Source organism: Ruditapes philippinarum, unplaced genomic scaffold (assembly GCF_026571515.1).
Source record: "Ruditapes philippinarum isolate M1 unplaced genomic scaffold, ASM2657151v2 ctg1341_1_1_1_1, whole genome shotgun sequence".
Classification (NCBI taxonomy): Eukaryota; Metazoa; Mollusca; class Bivalvia; order Venerida; family Veneridae; genus Ruditapes; species Ruditapes philippinarum.
Window position 1 is genome coordinate 301,696 of NW_026860555.1, and position 17,503 is coordinate 319,198.

General features: G+C 30.7%; 1 protein-coding gene across 1 annotated transcript in view; it reads left to right on the plus strand.

Annotated features, from left to right (window-relative positions):
* Positions 1-14,674, plus strand: part of LOC132760596 (protein mono-ADP-ribosyltransferase PARP14-like) — a 92,172-nt gene extending 77,498 nt beyond the window's left edge. The window contains exons 30-34 of the mRNA XM_060752604.1: positions 6,175-6,336; positions 6,876-6,979; positions 7,694-7,839; positions 10,531-10,708; positions 11,273-14,674. Of these exons, the coding sequence (XP_060608587.1) occupies positions 6,175-6,336; positions 6,876-6,979; positions 7,694-7,839; positions 10,531-10,708; positions 11,273-11,598 (916 nt within the window). The 3' untranslated portion in view covers positions 11,599-14,674. The remainder of the gene's footprint in view (positions 1-6,174; positions 6,337-6,875; positions 6,980-7,693; positions 7,840-10,530; positions 10,709-11,272) is intronic.
* Positions 14,675-17,503: the final 2,829 nt, after the last annotated feature.

A 17,503-nucleotide genomic window follows, 5' to 3' on the forward strand; every position in this document is an offset into this window, starting at 1 on the left:
AGAAAACACTAGCTTTAAACTGAAAGCCTTTTAGTAAATCCATCACATCTGAGACTAAATTCTGAATATAGCATATCCCGTACAGGCATTCGGTGGCTAAAACTTTCAATAACAATACTATCCAACTAAATTTAGCACAAAAAAAATACATTAGCCTTTGGACTTTTTCTGCAGCTTTTAATTTGTGTAAGCACTATAAAATAAACCAAAAAACAACTTTGGTTTAGACTGGCGCATGGTACTTCCTGAAACCTTCCACCAAGAAATGAAATCCTGCAAAGATACAAAAAAACAAAACATTCAAAGTACTCAGAAATGAAACTTCATGTACACATTTAGAAAAAAATATACTTAAAATGTAATCAGTCTTTCCAAGGATGACTTGAAATGGGCCTCTTCAAAATTTAAAAGAACTACTTTCTACACTACAACGGGCACGGCCTAATTCCGTACCGGGGTTAACACCTTTGCTGAATTCCCCAGAGCTGTGTACAGAAAGTATCAGAAAACGGCGTTTATCTAATTTTTCGAATTCGCATATGTCTATGTCGGAATATGTCAGCTACCGGTATTGTATAATTACATTACCATGTACCGTTATCGGCTTTTGTAGATGGGAATTTTTCTTTATGTATCTGTCATGAATTAAATATTAGAAAAAAAGTTACCTACCTTGTTCTTTTTGTTTAAATAAATATCATGTTTGTATGACTTTCGCTCACTCTAAGCTTTATTTTTTTGGTGTAAAATAAAACTTTTATAGTTAGACGGGTGCAATAAACATACCCTTTTATTTGTACAATATCTTGTGTCTATAAGTCGAACATATAACGTTTACATTAATCTGTCGTACCATTATGAAATAATGGGTGGTACAAGTTATTAAGTTATAACATTTTGCATTATTATTGCAATATAGAAAATAAAAGTGGATATGGACACGTAAATTCGAGTAGCATATAGTGGTTAGAGAGTTATGAAGAGTTCATGTGAAAAAAAAAATTGAGTTCAAATCAATTATGCAATATAATTTTGTGTTTAAAATTCTGAATTCAATTTGCTACATTTTTTGACAATTTCGGTTCATTTTTATATCTTATATATATTTATTTTCCTTCAAATCCTCATTTATCATCCTTATCACGACAGTCTTGTTTCAAATTCAAGTCAAGTCAAATTCAAGTCAAGTCAAGTCAAATTTCCTTTATTACACTCATTTCATGTTAACATGAATAAATGTGGTTAGTAATAAATACAATGTAAGTAGAGGCTCTTTAAACATATGTACAATGTATATATAATTTGAGTGGTAAAATAATTCGTAAAAAGAGTATTTGTTCATATCATTTGCTGAACTGCAGTACATTCAATTAACAATGTATCAAAACCACAAATTGTTAAATTTCCTAGTAAATATGTTACTATAAAAAACCGTGGAGAGTCACGTAATTTAGACACTCTCTAAGGGTGTAATTTCGTTTTATATTACCTTTCTTTTTATTTATCGACAAACGATGATAATAGTTACAAAAAAGAAAAAGGAAAAAGAAATAATAATACAAACAACTGACAAGTGATGTACAATTATGTACGACATAACATTTTAAACCTTTACAATAAAATTTCTAGACTCATACTGAAAAGCTAAATGAAAAAAGTGTCATACTATTTAGACAAATATTATAACAAACAAACACTTTACTATGGGTAATAAAAGATTAATCTGTGAAATACTCGTGTAATAGTCTTGGAATGAAAGTAATTCTTGGAATGTAAGTAATCGCATAAGAGGTGAATACTAATTTAATTATCTTAAAATTATTGGTTTAACAAATTAACATAATTTCAAATATTCGCTCTTGTTTTCTGTATTTATTAGTTGTTCTAGTTTGAATGTATTTGCACATCTGTAATAATAGGGTTTCATAAATTTCTTTCTTTCATCATTAAGCAAAAGGCATTCAAATAAGTAATGAAATTCGTCACCCTTATTATTGTTACAAGAAGTACATGTTCTTTGATTGATTGGTATTCGGGCCCAATCCAGTTTCTATTGGTAATCTATGGTTACGTGTACGAAATTTTATCATGTAACGAAGAAAAGGTTTAGGAGTTGATAAAAGGTATTTTTCGAATTTAAATTCCTTTTTGAATATTCTGTAGAATGTACTTTTGCTAGAGTTTTCAATAACGTAATACCAATCATTTAGAAAAACATCTTTTAGTTTCTGTCTAATTGCTAATTTCAACGACTTCTCGTTTCCAAAGTTTTGTGTATCCCATATATTACATAAACCGCAATTTATGTCTTAAGTTTGCAATCCAAGGACATTTTTTTCTCAAGTTATTTTCACTTAAGTCTTTTGAAAGAGTATATGTAATATTGTATAATAGAGACGACAATTTCTTTTGATGATTATTTACATCGTGCATTTTTAATCTAGCCCAATACATGATTATTCTTTCGTTTATTTCAATAGATAGCGACAGGCAGCCTGTTTCTCCGTACACCATATAATTTGGGGTGGATCTTTTCATATTTTAAATATACTTTAAAAATTTTAATTGGACTCGTTTAATCACTTCTATATTACCATATCCCAATATTTCCGCTCCATAAAGAAGAATAGGTTTTATTGTTTTATTAAAAAGATCTATTTGGATATCAATTGGTAAACAAAGTCTATTTTAGTTTCTTATTAAACTATACATTGCTTTGGTAGCTTGTTATGCTATATGTTTTTTAGTTTTAGTATATGATCCACTTTTACAAAATAAAATTCCTAGATACTTGTACTCCGTAACTTCCTCTAATCTTTCGTTGTTCAAGATGAAATTATAGTTTTGTTGTCGTCCTTTAGAAAATACTACGATTTTAGATTTAGATGTATTTACAGTAAGTTTCCATGTTTTACAATAATTTTCATACAAATGTCATGATACCGATTCAGATAAAATAACAGTGTCATCAGCGTAAAGTAATATAAATATCTTTAAAAAATCACGAATTTTGTCTGCGTTTTGGTCATTTTGTACCGTGATTCCCATAGTGTCATTACTATTTGCAAAATAATCGCTAAGGTAATTCAAAAACATTGAAAAAAGTAGAGGGGACAAGTTCTCTCCTTGACGTACGCCTATGTTGCTTGGGAAAAAATTTGAAACTTCAAAGTTAACTCTGACACACGATTTAATGTTATCGTACATGTTTTTAATGAGATTTAAACATTTTCCTGTTATATTAAGATTAAAGAGTTTTTGCCAAAGACCATTTCTCCAGACTGTATCAAAGGCTTGTTTGAGATCGATAAAAGCACAGAATAATTAATTTTTACTGTTATTAAAGTAATTGATTAAATAATACAAAAAGTTGGTCTGTGGTTGAAAATCCCTTCCTTAAACCTGCTTTACTATTATTTATTATATTATTTTCATCTGCATACGTAGTAAGCCTATTATTTATAATACTGGTAAAAAGTTTTCCCAAACAGCTTAGAAGTGTTATAGGTCTATAATTTTCAGGTTTACTAGCATCACCTTTGTTTTTATATACTGGATTTATTATCTCAATAGTCCACATTTCAGGTATAACACCTTTTTTCAAATACTAAATTAAAACGTTTGAAATACGTATCTTTCATTAAACAATAGCATTGTATTTGTTCGTTAACTATTTCGTCTAACCCACGTGCTTTATTATTTTTCAACATTTTTACTGCCTCATCAATCTCTTCATATGTTGTAGGACAATTGATAGATTCGTTTTGGTCTGATTGCTCATTATTTTCTAGATTAAATGTGTTTTAATTAATTGTCATTAATTGTTCCATCATTTGAACATTTGACATTTTTTAACAATTCATACATTTCATCGATACTTGCTTCCGTTTTGCGTTGACTGTTATTATTACGAAGTAACTTCCAATATTTCCTGGGGTCTTTGATTTGTGATTTGCCAAATTTATCAATGTTTAAACGAACGCATAGTATTTTTGTTTATCTTACTTTTTTCTATAAACTTATATTTGTTTTCGTCAGTTTTTCTTAATTTATATAAATATTTCGCTCTATGAAAGTTTCTTATTGCTTTCCTACACTGATTTCAAAACCAAGAGCTATTGTTATTTACTACTTTATTGTTGTTTTTAATTTAAGTTTATAACTTAACCTGCTGAAAGCAAATGTGTGTAAAAAAAGTATTGTGTGAAAGAAATTCACGAGTGACTAAAATATCTAAGAAAAGAGAAATGCCTTTTCCAGGGATCAAACCAAGGTCTCTACAATGACGAAACCAACACTCAACCACTACGCTATTACGCTGAACAGATAAAATTTTGAGTAATTGTTTAGGTGATTAAAGATATAGGCGATAAATAGTATCATTTTATATATGAATTATCGACACCCTTTTGTCAATATTGATTGTAAACAGATAATGAAAGGAATAGCGAATTCGAGCTGTACGTGTGATTTTACCATTGTTTATTTTACATGCAGTATAACAATTAATTGTTGTTATTGCACATTGTTGATTTTTGTTTATAAACGTTAACATACCGATACATGATGATTACATGAAACACATTATAAGTTGTCTGCATGTTTACCGGAAGTAATGTACATTTTACATCAACCAATCTTGAAATGTGGTCTGTTTGTTTCGGTTAATTTTGCAAAAATAACTAAATTAAAATGCAGAAATAAAAAAACATCAATGCGAGAATGATGACACCGCAGAAATAAGATACGCAAAAATTTAAAAGCCCTTATTTTAACAAAAATCGCAGAATATTAAGCCCGCAGAAATAAGTACTTATACGGTACTTTGGGTTATACTTGGGATTATAATACCTTCAAAATCTTAGTAGCTGCCTACTTTGACCTTTTTTTGAATAACAATAAATTAAACCACAAACATGTGTTTTTTGATTATGTTGTTATTGTAATGCAATTATCTGATAATTTGATTTAGACAGGTTGGAGTTGAATAGGGATATATCCATCAGCAGTGACCATTTATTTAGACACCTATTAGAAAGACAACATGTGAAGCATGTCAAGCCTTTGATTTAAGTTTGAGAATGATAGAACTTAGAAGTATATTGTAAAGATAAAGAAAAAGATAAATTGCTAAAGTAAAGTTTAATTGCTGGTTCTACATAAAACGTGCTCTTAATGAATTAACTTTATGTAATGTGTCAATAGTCAGTTACAGGTTTGTTATAGAAGATCTTTAAATAAATATAGGTACACTTGAATAAACGACCTATTGATAATATTAAAATTCTGCAAATTTATAAATTTAATCTGCTTCATTATTTTTCATTATGTCTTACTAAAGTGATGTTTAATGTTTCTACTTGTTTTGATAATTCCGAAAATGGCTTCAGGCAACTTCCAAATATTTCGTAGAAGCACAAAGAATCAAACAAATACCTTTAGTAATTTTGAAGATTGACGTTGCATGCAAAACTTTAATCTAGAACTTAGTTCCCTAAGTTAACAAAGGGCCATTATTGTATGAAAAATGTATGCAAGAGTTAGAAACCTTTGATAGTGACTTTCAGTGGAATAATGATCCCGCAGACGCATGTTCAAGAATTAATAATCGTTAAAATTACAAGTTTTGAAGAGTGATGTTGCATGCTAAACTTAAACGAAGAAGTCAGTCAGTCAGATCCTTTTCCAATTATGACCTTTAAGACATGCATCAAGTTCCAAGTCAATACCTTTAGTAGATTTGAAGATTGATGTTGCATCAACAATTTTTGTAAAAAAGGCTATAATATTATCACAATCCATGATTTATGGATGTTGCATAGAAAAATAAAGTCTATCATTATAAGTTTATTTGTTTGAAATACTTTGTTCTGCAAACAGTTTTGTCCAACAAAAAACAAGATTTTTTTACTTCCGATTAATTCTTCTTATGCCTATCTGTAAATGACAATTTGGTTGCATGGCTAAAATATCTTTCTTGGAAAAACCAAAATTACAATGAAGGCAATTCAAAAACGGTGGTAATTGGATCTACATGCATTAAAAAACTAAAGTAGATCTGATCTTTAGTCAGATTGAAGATTACACTAGTTTTGTTTTATGTACAATGACAAAATCACGAGTCATGCTAGAAAGTGTTCTAAATTCATTTAATACTTCTCTCTATTTATGTAGTTTTATTAACGCTGCAATTGAAATGGATTACATGACCAACATTGCTCAATGGTATGTCATTGAAGTAACAGAAGAGGGAGAAGATGTTCAACCGTATGAAAGAGAACTTAACCTAAAAATTGAAAAACGTTATAAACAAAATGCTCAGGAAATGGGATTTAAGTAAGACGTCTATTTTAGGCAGTTCACCTTTGCCTTTTATATGCATATTTCTAGAGAAAATGAACCTCTTTAAAAATATTTAGAGAAAATGAACTCTTTTTAAAGTTTTATTTCTTATTCTTATTCTTTTACAGTCTGGTCTGTTTTAGACGTTTGACAAACTGATTTCTCCAATTTACTTAATGCTTTGGTATAAACTACCAGGAAATTTTCATTCGTTCGTTCGTTCGTCCTTTGATTCATTCATTCATTCAGCAAGCCAGCCAAGAATGTTAAGCGATAGTAACCTACTGCAATAAAAATGATACTAAAAAGGTAAATTTTGGTTAGTAGACGTAAGTAGATGTCAATGTGTATAAACATATGAAAGGTAGCCATTTATCATAATGTCTTCCGACTCTCGTACATAGAAAAGAAATTGATTAATTCTATAAAACTGAACAATCTCAGCAACGTCCGAAAAGTATGAACCCTATTATCCAGTGTGTTTCAGAATATTGCCTTTGTATTAAATTCGTTATTATTTTTGTCAAATACAGTGTAGACGGTAGGGATTACATCATTAACTTTGAAACAATGGAAGAATATCCCGAGACTGACATAAAGGCTGTGGCAAAAGTTCTTAGAAGGAATGTTGTGAAAGGTTTGGTTAAACAACAATTTATCTGTGTTAAATTTATCTTTAAACGGACACATAAATGATAAGCATACGAAAGTTACTTAAAAAAACATTTATTCGTCAAAAACATTTTCCATATTTATAGTCCTAAAACATGTATTTACTATAAACTTTTGTAAATGAATATATCTGAAATTCGAACCGAGAGTATTGGTAATTTTTAGGATGGATTATTATAATGGATTTAATTTGGACGTTTTAGACACTGGAAATAAATTTCAATGGAACATCACATGTAGCAAATGCTGAAAGTGCATTGGTTTTATTTTTATAAGGTCTGAAATAAAATGTTTATGTAGACATGAAGGCAAAGAGAAAACTGTACATGTTTATTCAAACTTTAAAAAGTGTCCATCAAGCACGTTTTCGAATCATCTGCGCTTGAAGTTTGCATGGTATATAATCTTTAACTATACAATTTGGTTTTCATTTACATTTCATTCTCATAGGACTGCATAGTCGTCTCTTCAGTCGCTAGCAATGAGGTTAGTATAAGCAAGCATAACTTTTCCAGAAGGTGAGGTCGGTTGAATGTGAAGAAAAATAATTGCAAGATAATGTTAAATGTAAGTAATGAACGACAAAGATAAGACTAGCTTTAAAAGTATTATATTGCAGAACTGTCATGAGTCGGGATGACAAGTTTGATAATAAATAATATACAATTATATGTTTAAGGAGGTTCATTTGATGTTCCGCCTACTTGGGGTGATATGCAAGGAGGCAATCTCAGAGTAATAGATCTTAAACAAGATGCTCAAGAGTACATAGATATGAAACAGAAATTTTTGGATTCTGCCTCTTCAGACTACGAAGTTTTAAAGGTATAAAATTATATATTTTTATAACACAATACTAAAACGATTTTATGGAATAGGCTGTATAGCTTTCCTTTTCACGTCAAAGTTTATTTTGAGGTTGCTTAAATTTTTTTATTGAATGGTCTGATTGTGTAATTATGCATGGTAAGAATATAGATGATGGCTTTATTACGACCAAAGCCGACATGCTAGAGTCATTTATTACAAGGAACGACAATATGCGCATAATTTAAACAACAATGCAAGGACATTGACATCTGTTTCTATACAATAGATTTCCATTTTCATACTAACGTGTTAGACTTGATAAAAAATCGTTGAAGAGCATGAAATTGACAATTAATTTTCTATGCCGTTATCTGGTTTCTTAATAGGACATCTGATGTAATATGAATTTTAAACATTCCCTGTCTTTATTCCATATCATTTGTGTATTTAACTTTCAATTGCAATCTCTGTTCAGTCAAGATAAAATGTAAAAATGTTTCTGAATTTTACATATACATTGTATTACTGTAAAGATATAATACTGAAATTTAGCGATGCTATCTTTAGTCAAGTCTAGTGGTTTAAATTTAATCAGTGGTTGACATTTTAATAAATTGCGGAAATATTCATAACATTCTGTCCACAGGAGATATACAAAAATAAGAATGCAAATCATGAGCACAACAAAAGCCGGTATGATACTCCCATTCTAGGACAGCTTGATGTTTCATTGTCCGTGCGTGCGTATACGCGTGCGTGTTGTATAACCCGTAGCTCTAAAAGTGCTGGAGGATTTATAATGCCCCCCCTTCGAAGAAGATTGTGTATATTGTTTTGCTTATGTTGGTCGGTATGTCTGTCCGTCGGTCTGTCTGTCGGTAGATCACATGGTTATCGCTAATTATCTTAAAAACCTTTTATCACAATGTCCATATTTCACATACTTATTGGTCATAACTAGTGAATGACCCCTATAGATTTCGGGGTCACTATATCAAATGCCAAAGTCACAGGGACCATAAATGGCAGAATGGTTTCTGCTCATTATCTTGAAAACTATTTATCCCAAAGTCTTCATATTTCACATATTGATTGATTTTGGGGTCACTAGTTCAAAGATCAAGGTCATAGTTGTATTAAATGTCAGAATGGTATCTGCTTATTATCTTGAAAACTATTTATCACGAAGTGTTCATATTTCACATACTGATTGGTCATAACTAGTAGATGACCCTTTTTTGCTTTGGGGTCACAAGGACGTTGAATGTTAGTATGGTTTTTGTTTGTTATCTTGAAAGTTATTAATCATAAAATCTTCATATTTCACATAGTGATTGGTCATAACTATACATGACTCCTATTGATTTTGGGGTCACATGTTCAAAGGTCAAGGTCACAGGGGCCTTAATGTCAGAATGGTTTCCGCTTATTATCTTGAAAACGTATTATCAGTAAGTCTTCATAGTTCAAACGTCAAGGTCTTTTTGTTTCACACATTAATTTGTTAATACTAGTAGGTTTCTAGTTTTCTATTTTCCATAACTGAGCACTTCCATGTACTCATTTATGGCAAGTTTCTTTAACAAAATTACGAATAATATGAGTCAAGGGCTAGAAAGCGAGGCATATGTGTCATTCGACATTTCTTGTTATTATTTGTTACTGATAGAATTGATGAATACTAATTGATTTTTTACCACAAATACTGACATTTGTTCCTTTGATAACAAACCAGTTGTGGTGATATTCTTAGTGCATCCACTAATCAGACAGGTCAGAGATCTATGCACTGACGTTGACGTAGTGAAATTTGCAAGTTTCAACTTGTGTTACTCGTAGTCCAAAAAGTATTTGACATGAAGTCATTTAACTCAACGGAAATGTTGATCGACAGCTTGTGAAGTTGTGCTTTTGTGGGGTTTGCTGGTGGATTTATTTAGTATTTGTAGAGTTATTGCCCTTGACTTAGTAAAAATTTGCAATTGTATTTTTTTGCTGTGCGTGAATAAAAGTGAATTCATCCTAGAGTCATAACACTTTACAGGTATGTTAGTTAGCTTGTGAAGTTATGCATCTTGGTATAAGTTTGTACATTTATTCGGTATTTTGTATTATTATTCTTGACTTGCAATAAGATTTGCAACTTTTTTAACATGTGTCTTGCATAACCCAAAAAATGTTTTTGATTTTTATTCATGACACTTAACAGGAATGTTGGTCAGCATAAGTAGTTGTGCATCTGGGGTTTTGCTCGTTTATATTTTCTTTTATGCAACCCTTCGGATATAAAATTGAGATTTTAGATTCTTGCAGCTCAATAATTGGAAAATTTTAGAAGTCAGCATTGGAAAATTTGGATATGTTTTTATGCACAAACCACTTATGGGCAATGAAGGTCTTGCAGGATTTTCTTTGTCCGTCCTCTTTTGTATTATTCTGATGTACGTCAGTGGAGTGAAAAATCAGTGGAGTGTGGGGACATCTGTGTCCTATCGACACAAATTCTAGTTAAACACTTAGTTATAATGGAAAATTCTTACAAAATAATGTACTGTCGGTGCTTATTAATCATGTAATAATTACATATTTTGTAAAACACGTTCAAAATAAAATGTCATGATATCATTATACGCATGCAAAGCACATAGATCTAAATGAGAGTAATTTTGAGAAACCTTGACAATTTAATCAAATGTATTACTTCAGATTCAGAAAATACAAAACAAAACTCTTTGGGAACAGTACCAAAGTAAACGGAATCAACTTGAAGCAAGAAATAAACCAGAGACACAGAACGAAAGAATGTTGTGGCATGGTACAAAAGCTGAAGCAGTGGACAGTATTAATATTCATGGATTTAATCGCAGCTTTTGTGGACAAAATGGTGAGTGAATGTTCTTTTAAACTATTGTAGCATAATGATATAAAACGAATGTCCCATTTTCTGTATGAAGACGGGATTGCGTGGTGCGAAAGTAAGGTAAACATACAACTGCTACAGCCATGAAACTTAAAGAGAATAGCTGAGAGTATGCTGACTTACGTACTTTCGACGAAAATTAATCTGAAACCGTCACAGTAATGACTCCGTCTCCCTTATTAAGCACAATAAATTTTTTGACGTGTTTCGCGGTTAACTAGAGTATAACACTATGGAGGTTTAAATATGAAGTCATGGAGGTTTCTAAGTAAGGAGCGAAAGGGATACATTCTTAATATCATCATTAGCTTTTTTCAAATTATAAAGCGAAAGGATACATAATTAATATTAACATTAGTTTTATTCAAATTATAATACAAATTAGTAAGTACATACGTTGTAAATTTGGCAAAAAAATGATATAACTTAACTTCAAAGTCGGAAAAGTAAAATGCTGTTTTAATTTGCATTTGCAGATTTATCTATATCATATACATCATGAACAACGCTGACAATTTTATTTTTTAGCTGTGGCTTTTGGATTTGGTGTCTATTTTGCCGTTAACGCTGATTACTCATGTGACGATACTTACTCTGTACCGGACGCAAATAATGTGAAGAGAATATATTATAGTCGAGTACTCACCGGAGAATATACAACTGGTGAGCACGGATTACGCCAGCCACCAGCAAAACCTGTTGGCGGACCTCACAACCTCTACGATTCGGTCATCGACGACCACGATGAAATGTTTGTTGTTTTTAACGACACGCAAGCATACCCAGAATATCTTTTATTCTTTAAAGAATTTTTTGATGATGACGATAGTTTGTTTACTAAACAAATTGTGTAAAAATTTCATATTTGGTAGTTCTTAATGCTGATTTTAAATGCAAAAAGTGTTCAAGTCTATAAATACAAGACATGAAATTTGTCTTTGACAACAGTTAAGTCATATCTTGGTATTGCATGTACACACGATAGATTATCCATCAATACACACTTGAGCAAGTAAAGCACAAAAAGCAATTTCCAAATTAGAAGCACCAGATGTGTCCATTACTCAATTGTTTGATAAACTAATTTTACCCATTTTGAATTATTTTTCATAAAATTTGAAAATTTTACAATAAAGATACATTGAACGAGTAAATACTCTATATGGTGAAAGTATATATGGTGAAAGTATTTTAAGAGTAAAGCGTTCTGCGTGTATATAGTAATAAGGTAGACTTAATCTTGCAAGTCGTGAAAACATTGTCATACTTATGTTTTAGTTTCAACAAACGAATGTTGTATAATATGTTTAATATTCGGGGGAGCATATAGTCGTCGGGTTGTCCGTCCGTCCGTCCATCAGTCAGCCCGTCCGTACGTACGTCCCGAATTCGTGTCCGGCCCATAACTTCGTTATTGGAAGTCGGATTTTACAACTATTTCACAGAAATGATCACCATATTGAGATGACGTGTCGCGCGCAACAATTGGGTCCCTATCTTGAAGGTCAATGTCACAGCATTCCTTGCAGCAAAATCGTGTCCGGCCTTTAACTTCGTTATTTTACGTCGGATTTTACAACTATTTTTACAGAAATGATCACCATATTGAGACACCGTGTCGCGCGCAGCATTTTGGTCGCTACCTTGAAGGTCAAGGTCACAACATGACATTGCAGCAAAATAGTTTCCGGCCCATAACTTCGTTATTTCATGTCGGCTTTTACAACTATTTTACAGAAATGATCACAATATTGAGACGACGTGTCGCGCGCAACATTTGGGTTGTTTTTACTCTTTGAACTTTGTCTGTGACATAACTCTGACACTACATGAGGTATACCTTCCTGTGTCCAAAATTTATTCGGGGAGGTTCACCCGGTTCAACCGGCTCTTGTTATAGTCGGAGATAAACTATCTAGACTGTGTTTTTTAAAGTATGTAATGCGCAGGGAGTTAGTTTTTTACATGCTTTTATGTATATTTTTAAACATAAAAATTATGTCGTTACTCGAGTGTCTAGGAAATTCATTTCATGTAACCCTTTTCAAAGGGATAATTGGTTTTGATTTTCCGTTTCCTTTTGCGTTGAGGAACTTAAACTAGCTCTAATTATACTTCACATTATCTTTAAACGAAGTCTAATGATGGCACAGGCATATAAGTATTCTGTTACACACAGAAAAGGCACGAATTGTAAAAAGTTTTACGTTAAGAAACTAATAGTGGCTCTTTTGATATCGACATAATCTTAAAGAAGAAGTATAATGTTTCACATAGGAAGTGCACGATTTGTAATAAGATTACAAATTATTTACGTAAACTAAATAAAATTATCAAGAAATAATTATTGTTATTATGCATATTAATATGTTTCTATCTAAATCGCTATTATCTTATACAATAACTTGGAATAATGTATAATATGTCAATGATGTAACATATATGATATCTTTTGTTTATTACTTTGAGACACAAAATCATTTGTAATTTGAACAAGTAACGTGACACAGGACTTGCTGTTTTTGTATATGTATATAAATCGATATGATTTTGTAGACAAATGCTAATGGTCCAGCGTTTATTTCATGCCTACTAACTGGATCGGCTAAAGTGATGATAGCTTGCGTTTCGAGTTAAAATTAAATTGAAAAAAGTTTATATTTGATTTCAAATGTAATTTTATGTTTTTTGTTTTTGTTTTGTTTGTTATAAATACAAAGACTGTTCAAATATGAATGCATTTAAGCATGTAGAATTTGATTCTTCACTGTTTTTTTGTTACCTGAAAGTATTCACCTCCAACAGATATAAAAAGTTTTATTCAATATTCAAAGTTGGATTCGTTAATTGAAAACATTTTCATAGACCTTCTAGGTTTACTATAAAGACACTGGAATATTGCAGAACTGAATGTTTGTGCTGAACAAATGTTCGACCTGAAAAGTTTTTTCTTTAGCTTTGAAAACAAAAAGTCACAAGGGGCAGGGTCAGGAGGAGGATACGGAGAATGGGGGAAGCACAATGACTTTTTTCTGCTTTAGAAAGTCTTGCATTATAGACGACTTGCTCGATGTCGCACTGTCATGCAGCAATGTGACATTGGCCATATATGTAGTGGGACTTCGTTTTGTTTAGTTTTCGTAAACTTTTGTAAAAATTTGCATTAATAGATTTGCAACCTGCACCCTTAATGCCTAAGTAGTAAAGAAAATGGCATATATCACCTTATTATGATAGTAGTTTTCGCAATGTCTTTTACCAGACTTTGTAGCCCAAATTATGTAGGTGTTTTCGTTTTGGCTCATTAAAATGAACCCATGTTTCATCAAGTTATTTGCAAAATATCGTGCATTGTTTTTTGGATACAGGTATAAGAAACATTTTGCGTATTGCCTGCGAGCCTTTTTCTGCTCACCTGCCAGCAAATGGGGAATCCATCAAGCACAGATCTTTCTCATTTTTAAATCACGTTTGAGAATGGCATTGGCTGTTCTTAATGAGATGTCAACGATACTTGTTATTTGCCTAGTGGTATATCTTGCAATGGTATTAGCTATTTCTTACACTCTAGTGGCCATCTTTGCTGATGTTGCTATTTAAGGCCGACGATGGGGTGCATCTTCAGTTGAAATTAACCCGCATTTTAATTGATTAATCATCAATTAACTGATTGAAAAGACTTTCATTTTGTTTATATTCTGAACATCTAGATTTCATTAAAACTGTCTTTACACCCTATGCCAAGGAGACAACGATTCTTCTTCAGTGGCATTATCTGATCTTCTACCAACTATTGTTGTATTACTATACTGTAAAGCAAACAATGTATATCTACCAGATAACTTTCATTTCCTTGTGTTTTTCGCAAAATTGAACATTATAACGCAAGTTAGATGTATTCATATTTAAACACTCTAAGTAATAGACATACATAGAAGGCTAATTGTTGTGCGTTTTAAACGTAAATTTAATTACTATGTTAAGAATATGTGTGTATAAGAAGTTAAAGTGTTGCATCATTTTATATTGACATTTCTTGTTTTTCTGAATTAGTACCTTTTTTCAAAGTAAAGGAGAAATAATGAATCATTGGTGTGAAAATATAAAACGAAAGCATAAATATCTCATCACTACCCTTTTACTTAAAAGAAAATAGTCAGAATCGCAATTTTTAAATGTTAAAAAGAAATACCAATGGTGAATTCTTACTTCATTTATGACTTATGTATGAAGTAAGAAATGTATAGAATGAAGAGAAAAACCAACCTTGAAATAATTTAAGATAAAAGTATTTCAGTTTTCCCAACTGTTGATGTTGGTCGTTTTAAGCATATATTTGATTAGTGTTCCTTTTACCTTTTGCAGTATCTTGCTTACTAATGTTATTTATCAATTAAATGCAAGTTTATTCAGCATTGTTCAAAAAAACTGTTATGCTTTTAAATTACTATTTAATGATTGATGTTTTCGTTTTTACATATACAGATTGCGAATGCCATTATAGTGCTTTATAATGCCTCGTTTTTGAGATGGTATATATGTAAAAGTCATGTTAATTTGTATACTTATCTTATAAAGAAAGATTAATCTATCTTAGAAGATATATTTTAGATAATGTTTGAAATATACTTATGTGAGAATGTGTATGTTATTGGTAAAAATGTATTAAAGATAACTATTTTCATGACCAGCACAGTATGAAAACGTTATTATTCTTTTTAATTGAAAAAAGACGTAATATACATGTATAGTAATGATTTTAATTGATTTAATAATAAAGATTGTGAATGAATATAGTAAGAAATAGACTTAACGAGTAAAGGCTTTAGCTGTATGTTTTGAATTAAAGGGACTCCACTGAGATTTTTTGACATGTTGGGACTGAAAATATTTCTTTCAAGATAAATGTATCATTTGATGTAGGTTTAGACCACTAACAGAAAAGCATAACAATACGATTTTCCTGTTTAAAGTGCCCTAGCTCATTTATGTAAGAAATTCAAATGTTATGTTTTAGGCTTTTAAACCTCAGTGGAGTCCCTTTAAGATGTAGATAGAGTTAAGTATTTTCGCTATGTACAAATGAGAATAAAAGATCAATATAAAAAAATATGCTAGTATTGTACGTATATACTAAATGCGCCAAAAATGAGTAATTTACATACTTTAAGAAAACTTTTGAAATTGAAAACTATTTTTATAACGTTAAGAACGTCTGCTTGATAATGCATTAACTAAATCTTGTATAGATGAGCTAATATTTTGAATATTGAAACTCAAGGTTAGTAAATAACGATAAATAAACAATACAAGTCGCTGAAACTGAGTTCTTTTTTACCTATATATTTTGCATATTCATATTCACATTTTAGAAAATAGCCGACATATATTTGTATATCTTATAAATAAACCCAGAAAATAAAAAAAATACATATACAAGTACTGTTGTTAATTTTTTTAATATAAGAATAAATGTTAAGAGAAAAAGGTTTGTGAAATATTGATTAAATGTAAAATCTTTTTAATAATGTATATTGTGTGTTTACTGTATCTGTAAAAGTTGCTGTTAAGTTATGAACATATATATGTTCCCTATGAACTTATGCATATTAATATGGTACGTATGCACTTATTAATATGAACTTATTATTTATGCTATTGAATGTTATTGTTTGATAAAGATTAGCTCAAAAGATACCATACGGTGATTATTAAAAAGTCATTATTGTTTGTGGGACACAGATTTACCTGGTTTTAATGGATAAGTCTATACAAGATTTTAAGTTTCAACGATTTTTTATTTCTTTTTCAACGAAACTTTATTTCGTCTTTTGTTTTCATTTGCAAAAAAGTCAATCCGCGAATTTAAGAACCGGCGATAATGTCTTTTTTTTAAACCAAACTTCAAAATTCCGTGCCCACGAAATGAAATGAATTCACAATAAATAGATTAAAGTAATGACTTCATTAAAACAGAATGTATACATGTAGATGAGTTATCTTTTGTAAACAACTGTTTTAATTATATCATATAATATTAATAAGTTAATAAGTGTATTTTCTAATCGTGTGACTCTTTAAATGTTTTATTTATATATCTCTGTTTTCCTTCTTTGTTTAAAATAAAAGTTTTGTATGCTAAAGAGGTTGCTATCTTCGAAAACATTTCTTTGATTAAACGTGTTTCTTCCCCTTACAAGCACTATATTTACTATCAAAACAAGAATATAATTTTTGGCTCACCTTCTCTTAAGGGTAAACTGTTCAGTAAGAAATATAAATAATGAAGATGGAAGTCAAACTTAAAGTTTTGCTGTTTCTGCTATTTGACCAACAAATGTTGTTTCATATTTATTTTATTAAAATCTTAAATTTTTCAAACTTTCTACTTTAAAGACAGATGTTAACATACCTATTAAGTAGTGTAGGAATCACGACAGTATGATTGAATTTACCAGAGTAGATTTAAGCCACCGCATCGTCCCTTGAAAGGCAATCAGTTTATCAGTACTAGTTGCCTTCATTTTTGGTCATTTGTGATATGACAAGCAAAAATAGTAAACTTGATTTTTCGCTTTTAAAAAGCCTTTTACAAGAAGAGAAACTGATAGCAAACATCATGGATCCTGATCAGACTGCGCTGATGCGCAGGCTGGTCTGGATCTATGCTGGTCGCAAACGCACTATGTTTTTTTTGTCATGGCGCTGCTCATATATAGACAATACAAGCTTTTAATAACTAGTTGGTAACTTTTTTTT